The 25,765-nt window shown below is 44.0% G+C and overlaps 1 protein-coding gene across 2 annotated transcripts in view; it reads left to right on the top strand.

Moving 5' to 3' along the window:
* The window catches only part of CGNL1 (cingulin-like 1), a 156,500-nt gene that overhangs the window by 65,228 nt on the left and 65,507 nt on the right, over positions 1–25,765 (top strand). For both annotated transcript variants that reach the window (XM_012728676.1, XM_004687754.2), the window contains exons 5-8: positions 410–511; positions 1,030–1,178; positions 2,413–2,548; positions 10,366–10,578. In XM_012728676.1, coding sequence (XP_012584130.1) covers positions 410–511; positions 1,030–1,178; positions 2,413–2,548; positions 10,366–10,578 — 600 coding nt within the window. The remainder of the gene's footprint in view (positions 1–409; positions 512–1,029; positions 1,179–2,412; positions 2,549–10,365; positions 10,579–25,765) is intronic.

Below are 25,765 nucleotides of genomic sequence, written 5' to 3'. Positions count from 1 at the left end.
AAGGTTTTATGGCAGATGTTTTGTTAACAGTAGATTCCTGTGGAATGGACTCTAGCTTTCATGGAGAAACTTTTGACTTATTCTCTATGTAAAATGTTAGTATTTCATAACATTCCACAGAATGTTCCAGGTATGCAGACAAAGCAAATATTAGTCATATTGGACAATTATTGAGAGATTTGATGAAATAATTATTCTGACTGATAAAAGGTGTAAAATAAAGTTTACTGGAACCTTGTGGGGGAGGGTGCAGCATGATGAACTCCGCCTGTGTAGTCAAGGTGGTTTCCATTAGAACCGAGTCAATAAAGTGTTTACTGTTACAGCTCTGATTATGTTTTGTGGGAAAGAGAATTAAAATAAAGCATCTTGAACACCCTTAAATTAGGATCTTTGCAATTAACTATAGGCTTCTAATTCTTCATCTGAAGTCAAAGATCTATTGGCACAGAAAAACAAGTTGATCACAGAAGTTGCTGAACTTCAGAGACAGCTTCAACTTGAAGTCAAGGTATTTGAATTTTCCTTTGCTTTTTTTAAAAAAAATTCTATCTTGATTGATAAAAAAGTATTTTAAGCACATTAGGAAGCCCAAGTGAAGTAAGAACCAATTTTTCCTCCCAAGAGAAACATTCTTCTCATCATTGAGTGAATTCCTGTGTATTCAGTTCCTGTTCTGCAAATTTTTTTTTTCCCTTTTAAATAACCAAAGCTTTTAGAGCCTGTCTGCTTTGCTGGAGTACAAGAAATGCTGTTAGATCCAGTCAGGCCAATAGGAAAACTCAATGCAAAACATCTGGATTAAGTAATAAAAACAGTAGAATAAAGTTTATCTGCATTTTTCTCTTTTAGAGATATTATAGTTCATTAAATACTTAATATTGTTTTCAGTGATAGACTTCCATGCCTTAATCATCTACTTTGATTAAGTTACTTAATAACTTAAATGGGAATACATGGGGTCCATTAGCTTCTAGAAGGCAGCATTGATGGACTTGCCTTAATGTAAATCACATGCATTCATATTAGAACCAACAGAACATCAAAGAAGAGAGAGAGAGAATGAAAGCCAACTTGAAAGAACTCCAAAGCCAACATGACCATAAGGTCGAAGAGAACTCAGTGCTGCAACGGCGACTGGAGGAAAGCGAAGGGGAGCTTCGGAAGAATCTGGAGGAGTAAGTTCTGGTCAAGAGCCTCTTCTGGATGTAGCCTGAAATTCCCCACTATTTGATATACCTGGCTTTCCAAATAGCTATAGACACTGCTAACCTACCTACCTTTTCTCACTCATATGCTCATAAAATTGTGGAGCTGGTGACATGCAGACTGGTAGGAAGATGGTAATATATTTTTTTTAATTTTAAGATTTAATTATGCATACAGAACTGGAGTACATGCCAGAGGTGCAGGGGTGGTGAGAGGATTCACCAGAGACAGAGTGGGAAGCGGAACAGGCAGGTCAATGAAGGACACTCCTGAGGGGGAGCAGCGGGCAGGTCAGGAGAGGTCTGCTGTGCCATGTGGGTCACCTCCTGGGGCAGGGATCGAACCAGCACTGAAGCGGCTGGTGCTAGCTTGCAGTGCTGTGCTTTAACCTGCTGTACAACCAGGGAGGGCCCATGATGGTAATATTTTTTAAAATCCTTTGTCTACCTTAAAGGATGCTTTGCAAAATTTCTGTCCTTTGACTGGCTCTCATAGCAGGTTAAGTGATGGCAGGGAAAACTGAGTTGTGATATCTAAACACAGATTTCAGGGAGCTTGGATCAAGCCTCCAAAACGTTCTTGCACTTCCCACAATCTTCTAGCTTGTAAATTTTTTTTCTGGGGTTGTGCTTATAATTTCCTTTGAGTCTTCAGAGAAGGGAAGTCAAGCCCTTGGCCTTGCACATAGCTGTTGTGTAGATATATTGTATAAATGACTGTAAGCCTTAAATAATTAATCAACATGACTGTTCAATAAATTTATTTACAAAAACGGGAGCAGACCAAATTGGGTCATGGATCATAATTTGCTGAGTCTTTTCATCTAGAGTACTGGGGAGGGGAGTGTTGAGGCATAGGGTGGCTTCAGGGAAAACAGTTAATGAAAAGTTGTGTTTTTTGTCAGCCACTATATCCAAATTCTTACATGCTGCAATCTTCCTTGAAGGAGAAAATGTCCCTATATAACATTTCCCATTACATTTGTTTGAATTCTCACTGTCTTCCCATTTGGCCAGTGTACGTGTAGACATGAGTTCTTACCAGGCACCTTTTCTGGTTTATGAGTCCTTATTCAATGAAGAACAGAAAATAGGAGTCCTCTTGGCCTTTCAGTGATTTTGATTGACCATCTGAAGGTCTGAAGTAGTGGATGAAAATAAGCAGAGCCTAGAGAATCTCTCTGATGGCTTTCTTTCCTACCAGGCTGTTTCAGGTGAAGATGGAACGAGAACAGCACCAGACTGAGATCAGGGATCTCCAGGACCAGCTCTCAGAAATGCACGATGAATTGGACAGTGCTAAGCGATCCGAAGACAGGGAGAAAGGGGCTTTAATTGAGGTAAGAGGGAGCCCAGTGGGGTCAGGCCAGAAGAGAAGCCCCATCTTCCCAGAGAGGGTGTGGGTGGGTGGGAGGACTGGGCACCACGAGCTGTGTTCAGTTGTAGATACTCACTCCACCTGTGCTTGTGGTGAAGTTATGGAAGAGCATCAGCATACGTAGTCATTTTTTAAAAAGATTTATTTATTTATGCATACAAGGACTGGGGTACAGGCCAGAGGTGCGGGGGATGATAGGATTAACCAGAGACAGAGTGGGGAGCAGAACAGGAAGATCTACTGAAATACACTGTTGAGGGGAGCAGTGGATAAGACAGGAGAGGTCTGCTCTACCATGTGGGTCACCTTCCTGGCTGGGGATTGAACTCGTGCTGCATTGGCTGGTGGTAGCTTCATGGTGCTGTGCTTTAACCCCTTGCACCACCAAGGAGGCCTTCTGGTGTCATCATTTTCAATCATAAGAAACGTAGAACAACACTATGGCTGCCAGTCCGACAGTGATCAACATACTGTCACCTATTCTCCATTTATTCATCTGTCCTTCCATTCATTCTTCTGTATTTTCATCCAACCACTGACCTTTGCTGAAGCACTTCAAAGCACATTACAGATAATACCACTTTTCATGCATCCTTGAAAAATTAGGGAATATTCTTATAATTGTAATGCTATTACTAAAAAATTAATAACTCCTATTATGTAGATAATAACAACATTTGCAATACCTGGCATTATTCAGGATTTCCCAGTTGTTCCCCCCAGTGTATCTTATCAATCCTCCCCCTCAAGCCAGGATCCAGTGAAGAATTCCCATTGCTTTCACTTTTCTTGCTCTGAGTTCATTTATCTTGATTTAGTCCATCCCTCCAGACCCTACCCTTTATTTTTTTTCCTCAGTCCATCGATCTGCTGAAGAGATCAGACCAATCTCTAACCTTTTGGATTTGTCTGATTACCCCCTTCTGGTGTTTATGAACTTAATTCCACTACTCACTGTATTTCTAGTAAATGAATTTAGATCTAAACACTGATAGGTTCAGGCCAAACATCAGGCAAAAATATTTTGTAAGTAATGCCGTTCATGGAAACACATTGAAAGACACAAATGTCCCATCATTATCAGTGCAGCATTTCTCATAGGTAGTTTTATTTGTTTGAAGCCCCCACAAGACTGTAAGTTCCAGGAGGGTGAGGCTGATGGTAGCTGACTCAGCTCTGTATCCAGAACCACTCTCCTAGGGCTGGGGATGTGTGGCTGTCAGTGAAGGTTTGATGTTTGGTAGGATGGAGGTGTAGCGAGTGTCAGGATTTACTTGCTGTGCGCTCAGGCTGTCTCTCTAGCTATCCCCTATTGGAAGTTTTGCTCTTACCAATCTGTGAGTCATCTATGAGTGGGTAAGTTTGACTCTTCCCCCTGCTTATTAACTTTTGTTAAATATTATGAGGTTTTCCAAGATGATAATTACCTGAATTAGATTGCCATCCTTTGAGGTGTTAGATGCTTATATAGGAAATGATTAAAGAATAAGTATAGATTTTGAATGTCAATATTTTTTGTTGGGAGTAATTAGGAGTGAGGGTTGAACGAGAACTTTCATTTCTGGGCTTCCTGAGATGTTTTAGTATTTGCTATAATATTACCATGTACTGTATTTTTGGGTTGGTTCTGAATTTTATTTCTGCAATCTTTTGGTGAATAGACACAGCCCATCAAATAAAGTCAGGAACTCAACCAGAAGTCAGGAACTCCACCAAAGGAAGGGACAAAGATAGGCCCAAAACCTCAGAGGAAAGGCAGGACAAAATGAAATATAAACAGTATCATGGGACCTTTATTCGGTGCTGGTTTTGGTTTTTTTGATGTGTTCTAAATTGTTGTATAGGGGCAATGAGAAGATATCCAGCCATTTTGATACCTACCTTTAAATATTAGTATATCAGAACTATTTTTCCTTGTTAGACTTCTATAGCTTTCATGTTTCATTTTTGAGATGATAAACTGCAATTCAGTCATGCCCTGTATTCCTTTATTTTGATTATAGAAAATATTGTGGTGCACATTTTTTGTATGTATCCTTTTACCTCTTCAGATGAGTTTCCTAAGGATTAGTTTCCAGAAATGATGCCACTGAACATTTTGTGGCTTTCAATAAAAATGTAGCTTCACAAACAAATAGAAGGTAGGAAGACTTTGCCTCAGTTCTGATTCCTTGCGTGGACACTGAAAATTCTAGAAGGGAGCAGTATTTCCTCAGCTACTGGGAAAGCTTTTCATGCTGTTGACTTTTCCCATTAATTGAGACCTGTAATTGTGAGTTGCCTTTTAACTTGTTTAGGTTTTCTGTTTTAGCACATTGACTTTGTGCTACTTGGGTAGCTATCTCATTCTTCTACCTAGTCAGCTACTTCAAAAGTGGATCATCGTTGCTGCTTCTGTTTTATGTGTAGCTCAAAGCCAGGTAATGTCGCAAAGGAATAAATAAATTTCAGTATTTAAATTACTTTCAAAAGCCATTGTTATTTAAAAAGTAATTCTGAATGCTTCTCTGCTCTTTATTTTTTAAAAAAGATATATTTTTGCATACAGAACTGGGGTTTAGGCCAGAGGTACAGGGGCGGTGAGAGGCTTCACCAGAGACAGAGTGGGGAGCAGAACAGGCAGATGGACGAAGCACACTGCTGAGGGGAGCAGCGGGTGGGTCAGGAGACGTCTGCCGCACCATGTGGTCACCTCCTTGGCTGGCTGTGGCTAGCTTCGCAGTGCTACACTCTGGCACATTGTACCACCAGAGAGAGTCCTTCTTTGCTCTTTAAACACAAACTACTGGACATACATTAATGAACATAATTCGATTAATTTTTTTATTGACTTAATCATAGTCGAGACTGATAAGGAAACACATAAACAAGGGAAACAAAATACATCTTTGCTGGAAAATGTTCCCGATGTTGCTGGTTTCCTCCTTTTTTGAACTCTTTCTTATAGTGGGAATTAATTGGCTTTTCTGTAAGACAAATCATGGCACAGTTAGCAGCTCTGTGCCCTGCTCATAAAAACTTTATAAAACTACACCCCCATCTCTTTGTCACTTTCAGTTTATTCCTGATGTCTTAATAAAAACTGGCCAGGGGCACTCTGAAAACAGACTACATTTGTGTTTTGCTTGTCACACTCTATAAAAAAGCACAACGCATACTGAACAGTTGTGCATGCTTTTGAATGAAAAAGGCAAGGGTACTATATTTTGTGAGACCTGCCGAGTGAACAAGATTTTTCATGAAATACCTATTAATACCTAAAATTTTGTTAAATAACATGGGGGCCTCATAAGAAATCAGCAAAGGAACACCAAGAGAGCATGTAAGTGTTTACCTAATAGGAAGGAAAGAAGGAAAAAAAAGACAGTTTCCTTGTGTTCACTTGTTAATTGAACAACAGTGAGATGATTTTGTTATTCTTAAACACCTAATGTTGAGAATTTTTTAAAAATTCAAATTATAAAAAGCTTTGTTGAGTTTCCAACCACCCCTCTGCCATGGACGTATTTCCTTCCTTTCTGAGAAGGAAAGGGGTTAATGGGTAAGCATGAGCTAACTCTGAATGCCACAGCAGTGGAGCGTTCTCATTTGCAATCCTTTCTTATAAGTGCACACAGGGCTCACGGACAGGCTTGTGCCAGCAGTGTCTGGTGGTGATTTATCCCTGCTAGGGCCTTCCATATCAGTAAAATATCTGGCAATGCTGTGCTCAGAAATGAAGTCTCTAGAACAGTACTAAACTTTGGCAGTGATATTCCTGAATGTTATACACATTTTAGCTAAACAAGTTAAGTTCTGTTTCTCACCACCTGCATGGTGCTTCCTATTCCATCTCGGGGGTGGGGGGGATGAGAATCACGCTACCCTCTGTCATCCACTGTTTGGGTAGATGACCCTTTGCATGTTGTTTCCGTCAACACGGGCCTCATACCCTACAGAGGGACTCTTCTGGAATGCATTTTGCAGAAGCTCTAGATCAGACTTTTCATTTAGACAAGGAACACCTGTGAGTGGATGTGCACCAGGGCTTCCTGTGCAGCAATCAGTGGGTGCTGTGGATATTCTGTGCTAGGGTGCACACTGCACCTGCTGTAGCAGGTCCCAGAGCCTGCTCCCCTCTCTCTTTCCTCCTTTTCTTGTCTTCTCAGTTTCTGGTCATGTTTCTTTGCTTTGGTTAAAGAGGCGGGCCTTCTCACCGGCTTCCAACCCAACCCAGCACTTTATTTCTTGTGCTTCTGATACTCGAGCACCGTGCGGTTGCTAGTCCTTGGCTTTCGTGAGTGAGGAGCGGTGGTCAGGGCCACGGCGGCCATATGGTGAGGAGCAGAGCCGTGACTCCCAGTCTTGTTGCCAGTTACAGGCTGTGCCACTAAAGAGATGTTTGCCCCTCAGAGCTCCAGTTATTTTGATCATTTATGAAGGAGAATAACAATATTCATTTCATGGGATTTTTGGAAATGCTTAGTCAATTACGTAATTCTTAACTATGTGTCATTTGCAAAGCACTGTCAACTTTTATGCAGTCGGCCTCCCAGCCCTTCACAACACACTTGGTGCTTTATGTGTGTGACTAACCTGTATGCGTGTAGGTTTTGCAATCTTTGATTCTGAAAGGCCAGTTGCTTCCCTTGTTTTTGTTGATCGGAATCTGTAAGAGGCATGCGCTCTCACCTCTGGTGAGTGCTGGCTTAGGTTTTGAAGTTTATATGTATATTTTTCTCCTTTGGCTTGACATAATTGGAAGTAAAAGCTACTGAGGTGGTGAAGTGAAAAGTGACGTTTTCTTTTGGTCTCCTCTCTGGGAAATTTCAAGTGCTACTAAGTGATAATGTGAGGTGTAATCTGATTGGATTTATGCAACACCAGCCACTTAATCAACAGCTCCAGGCACAGATAAAGCATGTTGGTGTAGAATGTGCCATAAAAACTAAAGTTCTTGACATGTGTTGGCGGCAGGATACAAAGACAACACAAAATACAATTATATCCTGGAAAAGATAAGTGTGGGAAGAGGAACTGCCTTATCGTCTAAACAATTGAGAAATGTGTGAGAGTAAGAGCAGGAAACAGTGTTATAATCACAAGGGCTGTTGTGAATAGGCTGGTGGGAAGCTCCAGAAGGAGAACCTAAAAAGGTTCCACTAGCAGAGAGGAGAGGACCCCTGTCCCGTTTTGGGGGGGCTGGGCAGTGAGCCTCAGGGCTCATTCCCTTTGACAAGTGTCAGGATGGGGATATTTTTATACAATTTGCTGTGTTCTTCTTGGTGCTTTAAAAGAACCAGGGCTGCCTTAGCTATGAATGGCCCTCTAGAGGTTTTATCTGAGCTTATTTATTAATGCCTGCTGGTTAGATTCTTGCAGAGCTTAGTTCAGAGGTTCCCCTGGTTTAATCAATATGGGCGTCCTAGAGACAAGGAAAGAGATTTAATTGTCAGTTATACTTAAATTCATGCAAATATTTTCATCCCTTCATTAGTCACACACTCTTGAATGGAAAGTGGCCTATCTGAGGTCCCCAGGTGGAAACCTTTCCTCTGGTCCCCAGGAGCTCCATGAGAACAGGATGTGTATTTCCTCAGAAGCCACCACTGAAAGAATAGATTTGCTTAGAATTGTGACCCTTCCAGTCCCCTGTGTTATATTGTCTGTGTTTGTTTATATCCAAAACAGACAGGTCTGGCTGTGATAAATCAGATCGATAGTTTTTTTTTTTTTTTAAAGATTTTTTATTCATACAGAACTTGAGTACAGGCCAGAGGCACAGGCCAGTGAGAGGATTCACCAGAGACAGAGTGGGGAGCAGAACAGGCAGGTCGATGAAGAAGTACACTGCTGAGGGGAGCAGTGAGTGGGTCAGGAAAGGTCTGCAGAGCCATGTGGATCACCTCCCTGGGGCAGGGATTGAACTCACATTTAAGCAGCTGCAGCTCGCTTGCAGTGCGCTACCAGGGAGGCCAGATCTATAGCTGTCTTATAAGGAACTGACAGTGTTGGGGAGATAAAATAATCTAAATACATGGACTGCAAGGAAAAAATATTAAATGCTGGTGAGAAGTTCAACTAAAATGAGAGTGATAGAAAGGAAAAGGGATTCTAGGAAGACTCCCTGGAGGAGGTCACATAGTATCTGATTCTTAGGTTTTCTGAAGGCACAGAGGTGGGAAGAAGAATATTCTAGACACAGGGTGCTGGGTGATGGTGGTAGTAGAGGCTGCAGGTGAGAGAGAGAATGGATGTAGGGAGCAGTCAGGTGGGTGTTGTAAACCACCAAGGCAGGGGGGCTGGACTGGAAAGAAACTAGGGAGTTGAGGATCTGAGATTGATTAACTGGTTGTGAGAGGCAAGGATGAGATAATTCAAGGGAGCTGCCAGGCTCCCTGGCAAATGGTGTCTTTCATAACAATAATGAAAAAGGAAGAGGAAAGGAAGGAAATGAATTGACTGAAAATTGTAAGCCTATTAAACATGATGTGCCCGTAGAACCTTCAGGAAGATGTATCCAGCAGGTCGTTGGAAGTACAGATCTAAACTCAAATAAGGGCTGGAGGTAGAGGTTTGGAAGTTACTGATGTAGAATTACTGTTTGGAAAAATAATACATGTCCGCAGAGAATGAAGAATGCATCTAAGCTTTCTAGGATAGGCTGCGAGAAGTCAGAAAATATTGTCATCGAAAAAGTGAAGCGAAAAGAGAACAGGAGAGTGTCATATCTTCAAATATAAGGCCAAGAGAATTTTGAGGAAACAGAAAGATGAAGGAACAGTCCAGAAAAGTGAGGACTTAGAAAGAAAAATGGATGTGGCGAGTTAGAGATGACCTGAAAGGTCACAAAAGCCACATAGCAAGAGGTTGAGGAGTAAACGGGTGGTCAAGAAGTAGAGGCTGTGAGCAGAAATCATACTTACAGAAAGTTAGATGGTAAAGGCTTTTTTTTTGCTCCCTTGACTCAGGGCTCTCTGACTGAATCTGTAAAGGTATACAGATTCACGGAAACAGAAAAGAGCAAAGTGACCAAAGCAGAAGATAACCCTTGGAGCAGGCAGGCCCAGGACAGCTCACACTCTCTGAATGGGCTTTGGCTGGGAGGCGGGAAGGAGAAGCTGAAGGGTCTTGGCCGAGCTCCCCTCATGTGAAGTGAGCAGAGGCCTTGATTGAGGAGCGCTGAGCCGGTCTCATCTTCACAGTGATGGTGGAGCGGAAGGAATGCTGGGCTTTTGGCAGGACACACTTGGGCTTTGGGAATGCGATTAGTGGAACTCGTTGCCCCAGTTGTATGACTTTCCTCACGAACTCTTGGCAGCTGAGCAGAAAATGTGAATATTGTGCCCTGCTGCATGGGCAAGTGCACTAAGAAGAGGGTGGGGCAGAGTCGCCCCAACATAGGCACATGGATTAGGGTTGAGAGCACATACGGGGGCCCAGGGATTATACAGTAAGGGAGGCCGGCAAGTCAGCCTGTCCTCCGGAAAGCAACAGGACAGAAAGGCTAGCAGCAGGGACAGGAGACCAGAAAAGAAATGACTCTTCCAAGTAATAAAAATATTTCCTTTTCTCCCTCCAACCATATCTCAAACAGCTAATACAGGCCTATCAAGGGACAGGAGGACTTCTTGAAGTGAGAGGGGAGAAGAGGTGGTGTACCCCATCGTGTCCTAGGGGCAAGGAGAGGGTGGGGGGATGGGTGAGACTGTGGCCAGGGTGCCAAACTGAAGGCCCATGCAGGGCTGCTTGACAAAGATGTTGAGTGTTCACCTCCCCTGTTGGTCTTACCTTCTCTAGGAACTCTTGCAAGCAAAACAGGATCTTCAAGATCTACTCATCGCCAAAGAAGAGCAGGAAGATCTCTTGAGAAAGCGGGAGCGGGAACTGACCGCTCTGAAGGGGGCCCTCAAGGAAGAGGTTTCCAGCCACGACCAGGAGATGGACAAGCTGAAGGAGCAGTATGATGCTGAGCTGCAGGCCCTGAGGGAGAGCGTGGAGGAAGCCACCAAGGTGAGGCATCCCGGCCCAGGGCCAGGCCCAATGTTGAGAGTGCCGGGAAGGGGCAAGAGGAGCTTGCCTGTCTCATACCACTGCCCACTCTATTCCTTCCTTTTCATGTCTGTGAAATTCATTTCATCAGGTCAAGGAAATAGAGCTTGTTTTTGAAGAAGCAGCACAAGCATTTTGCAATTGACCTTTTAGAATCTATAAACTTAAAAATGTCAAGGACACTCAGTGCATGAGGTGAGATTGTAGAGGCCACAAGTGGCTCTCCCAGTTTGGTAGCTTCCTGAAGCCAGAGCCTAGAGTGTTTGCGGCTTTGCCAGTGGGGCAAGATGGCAGGGGACCCAGAGGCCCCTGCCCTAGGCTGTCCTTGTCTTGTGGACCCTTTTGTTAAGCAGTTCACATTCCTTTTCTCAGCACTGTCACAAGGGGGTTAATTGACTGAACTGCCGAAACCCTCACAGGATAATTTTTCTCTTAATTGAATTCTTGGCTTCTACAAATAGATCTAAATTATGTTGAGGTCTTTTGGTGCTGGCCTCATGTTGGCTGTTGAAGAGAAAAGCAGTGTTTTGAAGGGGACAATGCTTTGAAATACGCCATCGTTCGGGAAAGAGGAGCGTTAACAGAGTATACCTTTTTAGACTTCCTGCAAAAATTGGTGAGAGAGGATGAAGAAAGAACTCTTGAGATTGTTTGTGGATTTGCGATGATTGCAATGACAGCTCACAACTCTCAGTCACTCTCTCCCCAAGCTCCATAGAGATTCACTGGTTTTCAATAATGGCATGGTAATTGCAAATGACAAGAAGTGAAAGATGGGTTTGTTTGCCATAACAATAAAAGGTCTGGGAAATGCTGTGTTTGGGTTTATTATCACTGAGATGGTTTTTAAAAACAGCTTGTTGATTTGCCTCTCAGGTTTTTTGTTGTTGTTGATTCGGTTTAGTTGGAGGAAGAAAAGCAAACCTGATTTATTTGCATTGTTTTGAGGGGACGTGCCTGTTGTTTCCATCTCATTTTCTTGTGTACAGCAGCCTGGTGTCCTTGCTAATGGCCTTTCTGGGCTGTTGCTTCAAGGGGTACAAATATGCCAATGGACCCATCATGTCTTTACCACCTCAAACGTGCATCAAATCTTGAGTTAACACAGTATGTGCACTAAAGGGGAATTGAGGATGGTGTTGAGATCTGTTCATGGTGATTTGACTATAAAGTAGATTAAGTTTGTGCCACACGTAAGTTGCAAGATAACATTTTTCCCCCCAAACTTTTATTTCAGTAACACTGTTGATCTAACAATACCGTGTATGATTCAGAGGTAGAGGATCACGGCCTTTGGGTGTATGTTCTCACCCCGTGCCTACCACCAAGGCCCCCATAGCCTCCCACCTCAGTCCCTGGTGATGCTCCCTGCTTTGTTCGCCTCTTCCCACTCCCACACTGGTAACCTCAGTTCTACGGTCAGTTTTTTGGGGCTTATTATTGATTTGCTGTTATCTGATCTTGTTGTGTTTCTTTATGTTTCACATATAAGTGAAATCACCTGGTATTTGTCTTTCTCCTTATTTTATTTCCATGTTGTTGCAAATGACAGGGTTTTTTTCTTTTAATGACTGCATAGTATACCATGGTGTGTGCATTGACCACATCTTCCTAGTCCCCTCCTCTGTCTTTGGCATGTAGGTTATTTCCAGAACGTGGCTGTTTATAAATACTGCTGCACTAAACATGGAAGTTTAATAACTCTGCTTTAATAACTTGCTAGGCTACTGTTATCTCAAATTGACGTTCAAAATTGTTAGTGTGTTAGCCAATAGCCATTCCTTCTCTCTCCGTAGCCCATCTCCAGAAAACTCCATATTCTTTTAGTGCTCTCCCCTCTTTGTGCATACAGAATGACCTCCTTCCACTTCTCTGCTTCAACTTCTCATCCTTTGTGACTGTCCCAAAATTTTTTCTACCCTGTGAGGTGACTAAGTACCTCCACTCAGGGTTTTTTCTCTTTTGTAGTTTGTAACAAACTATGTTGTAATTTAGCAACATGCTCTGAACTTCAGAAGCAGAGGGGCTGTTGACACCATGTAAAAAAAATATTTATGCATACAGAACTGAGGTACAGGCCAGAGGTGCAGGGGCAGTGAGAAGATTCACCAGAGACAAAGTGGGGAGCAGAACAGGCCGACTAACAAAGTACACTGCAGAGGGGAGCAGTGGGCGGGTCCAGAGAGGTCTGCTGGCTAAGTGGATCATCTCTCGGACGGGGATTGAACTCATGCTGAAGTGGTTTTAGCTTCTTAGTGCTGTGCTTTAACCTGCTGCGCCACTAGAGAGGGCCTATTGATACCATTTTTTCTCCCCTAAAGTTGAAGTGACAAACTGAGGGGCCAGACAAGGACATAAACGAAAGAAGCTCTGTAAGTATTTTTGGGGTGCAGTAAGGCATAGGGGGACCGGTGGCAAGCTGTAAAGTGTGTACTTTGCTGTAGGGTCAGTTGTTTCTTTGCTGCATCTGAAGGTTCCAGCTAGCTCTTTTCATTTTCTAAGAGAAGCCTTACATCTGGATGTTATGAGATTGCTTCATATTTAAACATTGCTTCAAATTAAGGGACAAAAAGAAGCACATAACCAAACACGACACATTTGTAAGCCAACCCTTGTTATCAAAGGATAACATCCTTATCCCTTGAACCCTGCACAGTGCCTGGTACACAGTCACAGCTGCGCAGTGTCTGAGGAATGAAGTAAAAGGAGGACAAATAACCCTAACTGGCTTTTCGGTATCTGTCATGCGTCGTTTCTTATTGGATTTTCATTGATGATGGTGTGGGAGGTCTTTAAGGAAACTATTGCTACCCTGTGAATTGAATAATATGTGCCTTTGTTTCCCTGCATTTTCTTAAAAAGAATAGTGATTGTGTTTTTACACAGTTAACGTTTGTTTCTGAAGGTGTTTGCTGAACAAATATAATGGAACCATACTTAATGGAAAAAATATGTCAGCTTGTGGCCAGATGCTATCTTTTTAAAAATGAGTTTTTATGTGTTGGAATTGTATAAAGATTTAACTGTTATTCTTTCTTGGAGGAATGAGTTAGATAAACTTTTTTTTAATTTGGTAAAGAGTGGTTTAAATTTGTATATGAGTTTTTAGCTGTTTCCTGCGTCAGGGGAAGGAAGGACCCACCTGACACTGAGACTAAAAGTTGACATTTAAGGGATTGCATTAAGAAGTTTCTTTTCCTGGTAAGCTTTAGGAAGCAACCCAGCCTTCTGTCATCAGTTTTCCCAACTTGTGCCACTGTCCCATGACTCAAAACCCCTAAAGTGCACTTTTATCATTGTCAGATTACAAATGTTTCATCCTGGCCTGAGCTCAATCACTCAAAGTTTTAAATTACTAGAACACTTGGTGAAAACTGTCAAATTATATTAAGAATTTTACAGATACGCCAAACAGAGACTATATAAAAGTAGTTTTTGTAGACTCAGACAGCCACGACTTTTAAAGAACAGATTGATTACTCAACAGCTGAGCTTTCACGAATACCTATGTTAGGTGGGGTTTCCTCCTGCAGAGGAATGGGGGTGCGTGAGAGAGTGAGCTACTTCATTCGGTTTCCTTCTTGCAGAGGACTGGATCTTGCTGTCTGTTAGAAAAGGGAGCCTGTCAATCAAGTATTCTTTGAAAGTACTTAAATACTTTTACACCTCATTCTATAATGGGCTTTTTTGTGGTTTTGTTTTTTTTTTTAAGGTTTATTTATTTATGCATACAGAACTGGGCACAAGCCAGAGGTGCAGGGGCGGTGAGAGGCTTCACCAGAGACAGAGTGGGGAGCAGAACAGGCAGATCGATGAAGTACACTGCTGAGGGGAGCAGCGGGCGGGTCAGGAGAGGTCTGCTGCGCCATGTGGGTCATCCCCGGGGCTGTGGATCAAACTCACACTGAAGTGGCTGTGGCCAGCTTTCAGTGCTTCGTCCCTACCCGTTCCGCCACCAGGGAGGGCCCTTTTTGTGGGTTTTATCTTTTTATACACTTTCCATTTTGAGAAGTGTCTGTCCTTTCCTCCTTGATTTGTGGCAGTGACTGGAATTGTTTGAGGAAATGGTCACTTGGGATTGAATGTCCACAGCTGGAGATGGTCCACAATTGTTAGTTCTCTTTTTCTACCCCTTATCCTTCCTAGTCCCATTTCTCATGCAAAAGACAATATAGTTTTCTCAGTGAGTAGACTCGCCTCAAATTCTACCTCCTCTGAACTTGCTGGGTCTTACCAGCATTCAAGGACCTGCTATTGTGGGAAATAATGCTCTAGTTTTGTTTTTCTTCCCTGACATATTAAAGACTGTCCTCCTTCTCCACTTGCCAAATTCTATATGTTGGCACATAGTAGGCGCTTTAATAAACATTGTGGATTCAGGAATAAACAGTCCAAAAGGAAAATGCCAAGGGTCATGGCCATCCAGTGACTAGCCAGTGGATCTAGGGGGCAGGGGGAATCTCATTTAATTGTTTTTCAGAAAAATGAACAAATCTTGTCTGTTGAAGCAGTATCCTAAGGTAAACATGAACCTTGATGCACAAAGATTTTGCATCTAAAAGTTGCAGGTCTTGAGGATGGGAAAGGAAACACTTGTCTTTATGTTGGGTGATACGACTTCTGGCACCCAGCCTCTGGCAGTTATGCACAGGCATTTCTTAAATGAGCAGTGAGAGACTCTCGCCAGCCTTCACATCCCTTTTATGTTAATTTTAAATATATCATTTATAAATGTCCTTACCACCCACTTGCCATGTGTAAGACTGTGCTAAGTTCTATGAAGGATAATGAAGATAAATTGGACAGAATCTAGCCTCTAGGAGATTGAAGGTAACAGATAGGTAACACTCAAGCTAATTACAGAAAGCAAAGAGCACGTCACAAGGGCAATAGTATTGGACAACTTGCTGCAGTTGCTGGTTCGTGCCTACAGGGCTGGTAGCCACCCTTTCTTGGAGGAAGGCCTAAGTGGTCGGTGCAGGGTGAATGGCATTTGGACATGTGAGCACAGGATGAGGACATCTGGGGTCCTCAGTCCAGCATAAGCCAAACCTTGTGGGAAGCAGAGTGAGATGTGTCAGGCCTGTAGCCTTGTACAGGAATCAATGTTAGGTGGTTACAGATTAAGGGAGAGTTTGAAGAGGCAAAGACACAGCTCCAATGTGTGGGTCATGTTTGGATCCCAATTCAAGCAAACTAACTATAAAAATCAGATATTTTAAATCCTTGGGGCCATGTCAATGCAGTTTCTATATTCAGCAGTATGAAATAATGCAAGCACATTTTTAAGGGGTGATAACAGTGTTACTGCTTTTAAGAGTCTTTATCTTTTTTTTTTTTTTAAAGATTTATTTATGCATACAGAACTGGGGTACAGGCTGGAGGTGAAGGGGCAGTGAGAGAATTCACCAGAGACAGAGTGAGGAGCAGAACAGGCCGACTGATGAAGTACACTGCTGAGGGGAGTAGCAGGCGGGTCGGGAGAGGTCTGCCATGCCATGTGGTCACCTCCAGTGCGGGCGGGATTGAACTCATGTTGAAGTGGCTTTAGCTTCTTAGTGCTGTGCTTTAACCCGCTGTGCCACCAGGGAGGGCCCTCTTTATCTTTTAAAGAGTTATACTGAAGTATTTATGGAAGAAGTGAGAGATATTCTGGAATTTTCTTTAAAACAGTCTACTGGGGGAAAGTGGGGGTGGCTCCCTGGTGGTGCAGCGGTTAAAGTGTAGCACTGTCAAACTAGTGCCAGCCAGCCACTGCAGCCCAGTTCCATCGGATCCCCAGCCAGCTGCTAACCCACAGACTCTCCTGACCTGCCTGCTGCTCCCTCAGCTGTTATTTCAATAGAGTGGCCTGTTCTGTTCCCCACTCTGTTTCTGGTGAATCTTCTCACCCCTCCCACCCCCTAATACCTCTGGCCTACACCCCAGTTCTTAAATGCATAGATAAATATTTAGAAAAAAAATCTTCTTGGGGGAAAGTGAGTGGGAGTATGGATAAAGCAAGATTAGCCATGTGTTGATAAGCGTTAAAACTACTTTTGTGGCCCTCCCTGGTAGCGCAGCGGGTTAAAGCACAACACTGAGAAGCTAAAGCTAGTTCCGCGTGAGTTCGATTCCTGCCTGCCCCAGAGGTGACCGCATGGCGTGGCAGACCTCTCCTGACCCGCCCGCTGCTCCCCTCAGCAGTGTACTTGGTCGATCTGCCTGTTCTGCTCCCCACTCTGTCTCTGGTGAAGCCTCTCGCCGTCCTGAGCCTCTGGCCTGTATCCCAGTTCTGTATGCACAAATAAATCTTAAAAAAAAAAAAAATTACTTTTGCGAGGGCCTTCCCTGGTGGCACAGTAGATTAAAGCACAGCACTAAGAAGCTAAAGCCACTTCAGCATGAGTTCCATCCCCACCCCAGAGGTGACGTATATGGCACAGTAGACCTCTCCTGACCACTTGCAGCTCCCCTCAGTAGTCTACTTTATCCGTCTGCCTGTTCTGCTCCCCACTCTGGTGAATCCTCTCAGTGCACCTCTGGCCTGTACCCCAGTTCTGTATGCACAAATAAATAGATGAATCTTTAAAAAAAACAAACAAACTACTTTTGCTAATGTAACCTCCCCCTCCAACCTCCCCATCTCCCCAGTTCAGGAAGAGTTAAGATAGAAAAGGTAAGGTGAAGTGAGGTTGTAAATACCACTGAATACCATGATGCCAGAACAGAAGGACTTGTGAGGGAGCAGTTGCTATTTTGGGGCTCTTCTAGGACCCTGATGGTGTTGTGGTTTGATCTGTTGGGAAGACTGGTTAGAAATAAGGAGTGGCCCTCCCTGGTGGCACAACAGGTTAAAGCACAGCACTATGAAGACAGCCCTTTCAGCAGGAGTTCGATCCCCAGCCAGGGAGGTGACCCACATGGTGCAGCAGACCTTTCTTAATCTCACCTGCTGCTCCCCTCAGCAGTGTGTTATTGTCAATCTGCCTGTTCTGCTCCCTACTCTGTCTCTTGTGACTCCTCACCGACCCTGCACCTCTGGCTGTACCCCCATTCTGTATGCATAAATAAATGTTTTTTTAAAAAAAGGAGTGAGAGAGGAATGAGCTAAATGCAAGGGCAGGGGAGAGGCAGGATGGACAGGAGAGACCCGTGGGGGCCTCTGAGATCAGGGTGGGGAGAAGAGGGACAAGACCTCGCCTTGGGCTGAGTGGCAGCCACCATGCTGAGAATGGGAAATACTGTGTTCACCTTGGGGTACCCGGGGGCTGCCCGGAGAAGGAGGCTATGAGGGACAGGTGGGTGGGGAAGGGAGTAAGTTCTACTGCTGACATTGTTGGGCTGTGACTGGGCCAGAGGCAAGAGAGATAGAGTAGGAGGAAGAGCAGGCCACGGACCCAGAGACATAAGTGAAGCAGCCAGGTCTAGTTACAGGGAAGCAAGGGGGGAGGGACCTTCGAGATATAGCTGAAAAACTGCTGAAGGCAGCGCATTTTTGCAGTATACATTGAGTCTATCTACTTTCATCTTGTTCTGCCCATAGTTAAATTCTAACATTATGCCTGTGTTTTGTATTCTGTAAACACATGGAAAACATTCAAATTCAGTCATTTTGAAACTTTTTTCCCTTACTCCAAAATCATCCTCAAATTATGGGTGTGTTTCACCCACAATTTGGAAATGTCATTCAGTCTTAAGCAAATAAATACGGGCTTCAGTGCTCCTTTCCCACACTTTGACTTTTTCCACCCCTTTCCTACCAATCTGCATGGCTTCCTTCATAGCATAGGGTCAACAGAGGGTCAGGTGATAAAACCAGTGCTAATCTCAGGATCAAGGGACTCACTTCCCTGAAGAGAGGGCTAATTCAGTGTAAAATCTCATTTCTGTCTTCTCTGTGGGAGCCAAGTTAGTGAGCAAAACTGTTAAAAGAAAAAAAAAAAACCCTTATTTCCTCAGCTGGCAGTCACTACCCAGGTGAAGGAAACTGTCTCTTCTGCATGCCCAGGGCAATGGAACTTTCCATCTGTAAATATAAAATGGGAAAGATACGAAGCTTAAAACTTCACCTTCGTTTTCCCCCCTTTCTTCCTCACGCTTCCCCCCATGACTTTTCTGCTTCCGCATTCTGTATTGTTTAAAAAATAGCTAAATAAGAGGCCTGGTGCACACCAGGGTCTTTTTGAATTCTCCACAAAGCCCTGGGGACCCCTTACCTCCGGTCCCCTCTCTAGTGATTCTGATGCAGGGGCTTCATGGGTGTTGAGAAGCCTCTGGGGATGGGGTGTCTTGGTGAATCGTGAACAGGACGCCCTGCACTTGGCTCCTGGTGTTTTAACTGAGTTACCAGTGTCATGGCTGTGGGTTGTAGAAGATGGAGCAGGAGCCCAGATGTGCCACTCCCGTTTTCACCAACTGTTTTGAGTGTGTTTTACTAGTGCCGATCACTGAGGCTGCAATGCAGCAAATGGTGCTCTCGAGCTTTGAGGATGTTTTCATGTTGTTTGGGGAAAAAGACGCGCAAATAAAATACTGGATGATGAAGTTACAGGCACTGTGGGTGAGGTGAGTGCAGTGCAGGAGATCAGGAAAGGCATTATGTTTTGGATGGCAACTTTTTGGAGAGGAATAGTGCATCATTTCTGTAGCTAGAGACCCTGTGTCTTCTATGAATATTTAAGATACTTCCCTTTCCCAAAAGTTTCTGGATGCATCGCACACTTACTGTTTGACTTACTGTTTTTTAGTAAACTCAGAGTTAACAACTAGAATTGCTGGAAATATAATTTACATGCAAGACAAGGATAGGATGTTGACCTGGGTGGGGAGTGGGGGTGAGTTAAGACATATTTTGTTTTCTTAAAAAAAAAACAAAAAAAAAAAACCAAGCAGATTCCAGTTGCAATTAAGATTTCTGCAAAGTAGGACTTCATAAAATACAAGGAGGTTCCTCTGTCTTCCCTGGCTAGGATAGTAGCATTAAAGAAGCTCTCCTTTTTGGGGTGCTCTCTCGACTTCAGTTGGATAGATGTTCCTACTCCTGTTTTGTGGAAGGCATGTTGTTTTTAGCATCACAGTGCAAGGAGGAGAGCTGGTGGGGAATTGCATTTGGGAGACTCCCCACTCAGATCTGGGGAGGACAGTTGACAGTTTTAATGATGGTATCTTGAAGTTTTGCTAGGTTAAATGGGAAGGCACTCCTAGGACTTCACTCCAATGGGTAGGCCCTTCAGGGTATGTAGATGACACAGAAAATCATAGCAAATGCACATGCAGTGTGAAGAAAAAGTGTAGAAATTTACTTGGGTGGAGGAGATGAAAAGCCTCATCCTGGCCTTGGAACAAGACAGCCTGGTGGGAAGGTCATGCTTGTCTGTGCTTCGCCTTGCGCATGCTTTCAGCCCTCTAGAAGCAAGAAGAAAGCCCCTTTCCCATCTGAAATGAGGAAGGATGGGGACTAGGCTTAAGTCATTCAGGAGATTTGATGTTCATTAGCTTATCACAACTCCCAGCCTTTGGGAGTGGGTTGTTGATCTAATTTTTGGAACCTCCATTTCATAACTAATTGACTCACAGTCCTAGATTAATTCAATTCAGCGAATATATATTGAGTGTTTCATTTAGTGCAGTTGGCATGGTGCTGGGTTATGGGAATAAATGACCAGGAAAAATAAAGTAACAGGCACTATTCTGTTAATCACATTAAATGTGTAATTCTACTGATGTAAAGGCTTTAAAATGGAGGGAGGGGAAATTTTTGAGGAAAATAAGGAGAATGATCTGAAGTATGAATAGATAATAATAGATTACCAGAACTCTCATAGAATGTTCCAGGCAGTCAGAATAGCATATGCAAATGGCCTGTGGCACAAGGGTACATGTGCCATGAAGGCTGGTAAGTCTGGGCTGTGAAGGGCAATGGCATGTCTTTATGTGAGAGGAAGTGGAGAGAAAAGCAGGGATCGGCTTCTGCAGGTCTGGGTTGCAGCTTAAGGATCTTGTTCTGTTTTCTAAGCATGATGGAGATCATGAAAGACTTAAATGGAGTTTGTGTATTTGTGAGGTGCAAACAGGTTTCTTCTGTGGAAAAGGATCTGCTCTGGTCTCTACAAGTGAGCTGGAATTCCTTGGACAGCTTGATCATGTTAACCCTTCAGATGGAAGCATGGGCTGTCTAAGGCTTATTCAGCAACCCAGTCCCATGTTTAATGCCCTGTCCCTCTTGGCTGAAGGACAGAAAAGAAAGGGTATAGAGTCATGGAAGGCCCATTTTGTTTGTTAGCTTTTGCACATTGTTACATGCTAGTTGCCTGAGTTTGTAAATGCATCTGTGAGCAAGTGCTGAGGGTGGAAAGGCAATCATAGATGAATGGAAAAAATTGGGTGTGTTGGTGGTGTCATTCGTGGGAGGGAAGATTTCATTTGTTCATCAACTAAGGCTGTTAGGAGCCAGAACCGGAAATACCTTTAAACATTTACAGTCGTAGAGACTTGCTTGTCTAGCTTCCCAAATGAATTATGTTGTGAAGTCTCTGAGCCATCTGTAGACACTGCACTGGGTCTAAGGGCATAAGCAAAGCAGGAGCCACGGACATGGTGGGGGGAGGGGCACTAACCAGTTGCATTCCCAGGTGGATATGGCCAAACTCCGGGAGCTGGATAGTGAAATCAGAAGGGGGAATTTACATAGCCAAGGCAATGTAAACAGTATAATTTTTCAAAGGTTCAAATCCTTAATGCCTGAAGGGAAAGAGCCTTTAACTTTACATCAGAACAGCTATTCAATCTGCATTGTACTCTTTGACCCTGTAAACTCTGCCTGGTTATTTTTCTAAAGACTTGCCAAAGTCCCTCACTTAGAGGTCTACTTGTTGGGAAAAAGTGGCACTGGTCTATGATCACTTTAAGCAGAAAATGGAATATGTCCTAAGTTTGAAATCTATTAGATAAGAAGCAGTGAGGAAACAAACATCTACAATATCAAAGCAAATCAAGACAGGACATTTGTAGTATCCAGCATCTGAGGTTGTCCCTAATAATCTATCCTCCTCGGTACCCTTGCTTCTTTGTGGTGTCGGCTCGTGTTACCTAGGGCTGATGTATCATGGCGTGTTGTGTCCAAGTCATAAAGGACATTAGAACCACCCCTGACTTCCTTTGAATCTTCCTCTGGGGGAATCAGCCAGCATGTTGTGAGAGCCCTGAAGCAGTCAGTGGAAAGTCCCCTGAGGCAGGAATGGAGGCTTCTTGTTAATAGCCATGTAGAAGCAGATTCTCAGTCCCAGTCAAACCTTCAGATGATAGTTGCCATGGCCAAAGAGCCTGAACTACCCAACTAAGTCACTTCTAGATTCCTAGTGCAGGAAATTTGGGAGTAACACGATTACTGTTATTTGAGGCTGTTGTGTCAGGGAAACTGGCCATGCAGCAGGAGTCAGCACAGCATGTTGACAAAGCCATATATATATATATGTATATGTATATACATATATATATATTTTTTTTAAAGATTTACTTATGCATACAGAACTGGGGTACAGGCCAGAGGTGAGGGGGGTAAGAGGATTCACCAGAGTGGGGAACAGAACAGTCAGGTCGACGAAATACACTGCTGAGGGGAGCCGCGGTGGGGTCAGGAGAGGTCTGCGGTGCCATATGGTCACCTCTGGGGCAGGGGATCGAACTCATGCGGAAGTGGCTTTAGCTTCTTAGTACTTAGTACTTGCTGTGCTTTAACCTGCTGTGCCACTAGAGTGGGCCCTGAAGCTATATCTTTTTTTTTTTTTTTTAAAGATTTATTTATTTGTTCATACAGAACTGGGGTACAGGCCAGAGGCTCAGGGTTGGCGAGAGGCTTCACCAGAGACAGAGTGGGGAGCAGAACAGGCAGATGGACGAAGTACACTGCTGAGGGGAGCAGCAGGCGGGTCAGGAGAGGTCTGCCACGCCATGTGTTTCCCTCCGGGGCAGGCGGGAATCGAACTCATGCAGAAGTGGCTTTAGGTTCTCAGTGCTGTGCTTTTAACCCGCTGCGCCACCAGGGAGGGCCCTGAAGCTATATCTTTATGCCACATTTCTGATCGCTGTTGACTCCAGCAGTACCACACTGTCATTCATGCCCAGTCTTGCCTGCTCTTGTCAGTTGTACGGTGCCTGCTGCATGGTAGGGCCCTTCTCTATATCCCTGGCACCATGCAGAGTGTTCAATAAGACTCTCTGTGTGAATGACCCACAGTAGTCAGAGGTATAAAAGAAGACTAATGCACCCTTTGATAGCTCAGCTGGTAGAGTGGAGGACTGTAGACCAGACTCGTGTAGAAGAAGACTACCATAATTTAAGGAGAGGTCATGTTTTTAAATGTGATTTTGCTGTCATCTTTATTGAAGTCTCCTGGCCCTTCTGCTTCCTCTATTGTAAATGGGTACTATTGGCAGTAGCAAAAACAAATAAAAAATGAATACATATGTAAAGCACTTGTGCATGTTTCGACTATCTCAGAAAGACTACAAATTGTTAATAGTGGATGCATTTGGAGACATGTAGGGTGTATACATAAGTAGGAGAAGAAATCTTAAACAATCAACAACAAAAACCAGCATATACATCCTTTTATAACTGTTTAAATTAATCCCACATCCAGTAAAATGGGAGTAGTGATCTGGGCCTGACCTAGGCGGGCCAAGAGGAAGCCCTGAATTTAGATGCATTTCCGGTTTGCTGTGCTGAGCCATGTCTCCGTGGCCCTGGTCTTCCATTTGCTGCCCAGGTCTGGGGGTTTTGTCCCTGGCCGTCATTGCATCCTGGAGACTCCTTGCCCATTGCCACTGCCCTGACTCAGCCTCATTATCTTTAGCCTGGATGATTTCAACACTTGTCTCCAGCTTTCCCTTATCATTTGACCCTATCTATCCTGCAGCCTTTCTCCCTCCCCCCGGCTCCCCATAAGTCCCCAATGGATTTCCCCTAACAACCTTGCATGAGCTGCTCCCCACCTGCCTTTTCAACTCTCTACTCACTCATGTCCATAAAGAGCGAGCAGCAGCCACACTACGCAATTTCCTGTTCCTGACTCAAAAAAATGTGCACCCTGTTTAAATTCCCCTGCCCCCAACTTGCTACCCCTAGGCCTTTGCTTTGCAGTCACTTTATCAGGAATTCCATGTGGAATTCTGCTGAAGCCCCTGCCGGAGATGTGGGCCTTATCTCCTCTGCTTACTGGCAGATCCTTTTTGGGTCTTATATTTTGCAGCCTAACACTGTATGTGATTTATTGAAATTCTGTTTTTGTGCACCAGCCCAGTCGCCAGAATACCCCCACTTGGCCGGCTCCTCCCAATCCCTGCGCTTCCTCCTGTTCTTTGACAGGTTCTCTGTGTCAGTGGATGCTAGCTGGGGATGATTTTGCCTGCACACCCTGGAGACATGTGTAGTTGTCACCAGTGGGATATTGCTTCTGGCGTCTCGTGGGTGGAGCCCATGGGTGCTGCAAAACGTCCTACAGTGCCCAGGTCACCCCTCCCCCCATAAAAGTGTTTATAATGTTGCTGCTGAGAAATCAGGATCTTTGTATACAGATGTGTGTATACAGTTGACTCTTGAACACTTGGGAATTGAGGACCTCTACCCCTGTGCAGTCCACAATGCTAGTGTAACTTTTGGTCCCCCCATACTTTACTAATAACCTCGTGTTGACTGGAAGGCTTACTGAAAACAGTGAGTGAACACCTTTTGACTTCTATGTATTATATGTTGCATTCTCATAATGCATCAAGCTAGGGGAAAAAAGCTATATAAAGAAAATCCTAAGGAAGAAAAAATACACTTTACTGTAATGTACTGTTTTTTGTTACCATAAATTTGTGTTCTGTTTATTTAAAAAAAAAATCTACATGAGTTGAACCAGGGTAGTTCAAACCTATTTTGGTGAAGTTGTGTGTGTGTATATGCGTACATATTCTCTCACTGACACAGGTGACTGCTGTGTGACCCTGAGCACAGCTGGTGAGCAGTAGACTGAATTTGTACTTTAGGCAAACCCCATCTGCGGTCCTCCTTCGGGAAAACAGTACTATATGGTAATATACTCTAGGGCCGTGTGTGTTCAGGCCTCAGTCTGTGTTTCTGCCTTGTTCCTGTGTTCCATGGTCCACTCCCTCTGTCTCCCGAATGGTCCCCTGCTCTCTTTCCTGTCTCTCTGCCCATGTTCACCTACTCATCTCTGAGGTCCAGCAGCAGCTCTGTGCCACTGTCCTCATCTGTTAAAATCCTGTGTGTCATGCAGAACCCAGCTCCAAGGCCCTCTTCATTGCGTGGTCTACCCAGCACCTGCTATCCTCTTAGAGATCCTCAGAGCCTGTGGCCGCCTGTGGCCGCCTGTGGCATATATTGGGTTTTGCTTTTCTTACAGTGTTGACTCACTCAGCGCAGGGAGCATTGCGCTAAGCCTGGGGTACAGAGGTGACGCGTGTTCCCTGACCTCGGCTCTCCCGAAGTCTAGTGCTGAGGCAGAGGATACCGATCCTGTGTGTGAGTGATGGCATTGGCTTTGGAGAGGCTGTTGCACTGCATGGGAAGCAGAAATACAGAGAAGGAAGACAGTACTCTGTGCAGGTGGGCCAGGAACGGTTCCTCCAAGGAATGAGACTTGGATTGAGTCTTGGGAGTCGTGAGAGTAAGCAGTGACGGAGGGATGGGAAAAGTTTCTGTTCATACAGAAACTTCATGAACACCAAGCGTGGGACTTCTGAATTGTTCTCTTCTGGGACTTGTAGAGTAGCCATCCTCCTCATTCATTTTTGTATTCACCATAGTCTCACCCCAGGCACTTACAGTAGGTTTGCATATTCATGCACTTACTCATTCAACAAATATTTTTGAGCATGTGATATCCCCTAGGTGCTGAACTGATGAAGTGGGTTTAGGTGTATTGTTGTGGGATGGATTGAGGTAAAGCACATCAGAGGAGTAGGTGGTCTTTGAAGCAACCAGATAGGGTTAGTGCAGTTGGAGCTACAGATTCAGTGATGTGCTGCTGGTGACGCACATTATGACACAGGAAAAGTGTGCAAGAACAAGTGAGTTTTCCAGAATATCTAGAATATCACTAGGGAACTGGACTTGTTTGAGCTGGTATTATCAGGTTGGTTTCATGACAAAGGGCCAGGT

Source organism: Condylura cristata, unplaced genomic scaffold (genome assembly GCF_000260355.1).
Source record: "Condylura cristata isolate star-nosed mole 26May11 unplaced genomic scaffold, ConCri1.0 scaffold00023, whole genome shotgun sequence".
Classification (NCBI taxonomy): Eukaryota; Metazoa; Chordata; class Mammalia; order Eulipotyphla; family Talpidae; genus Condylura; species Condylura cristata.
Note: the sequence above shows the minus strand (reverse complement) of the source record. Positions and strands in the feature narration are given on the sequence as shown.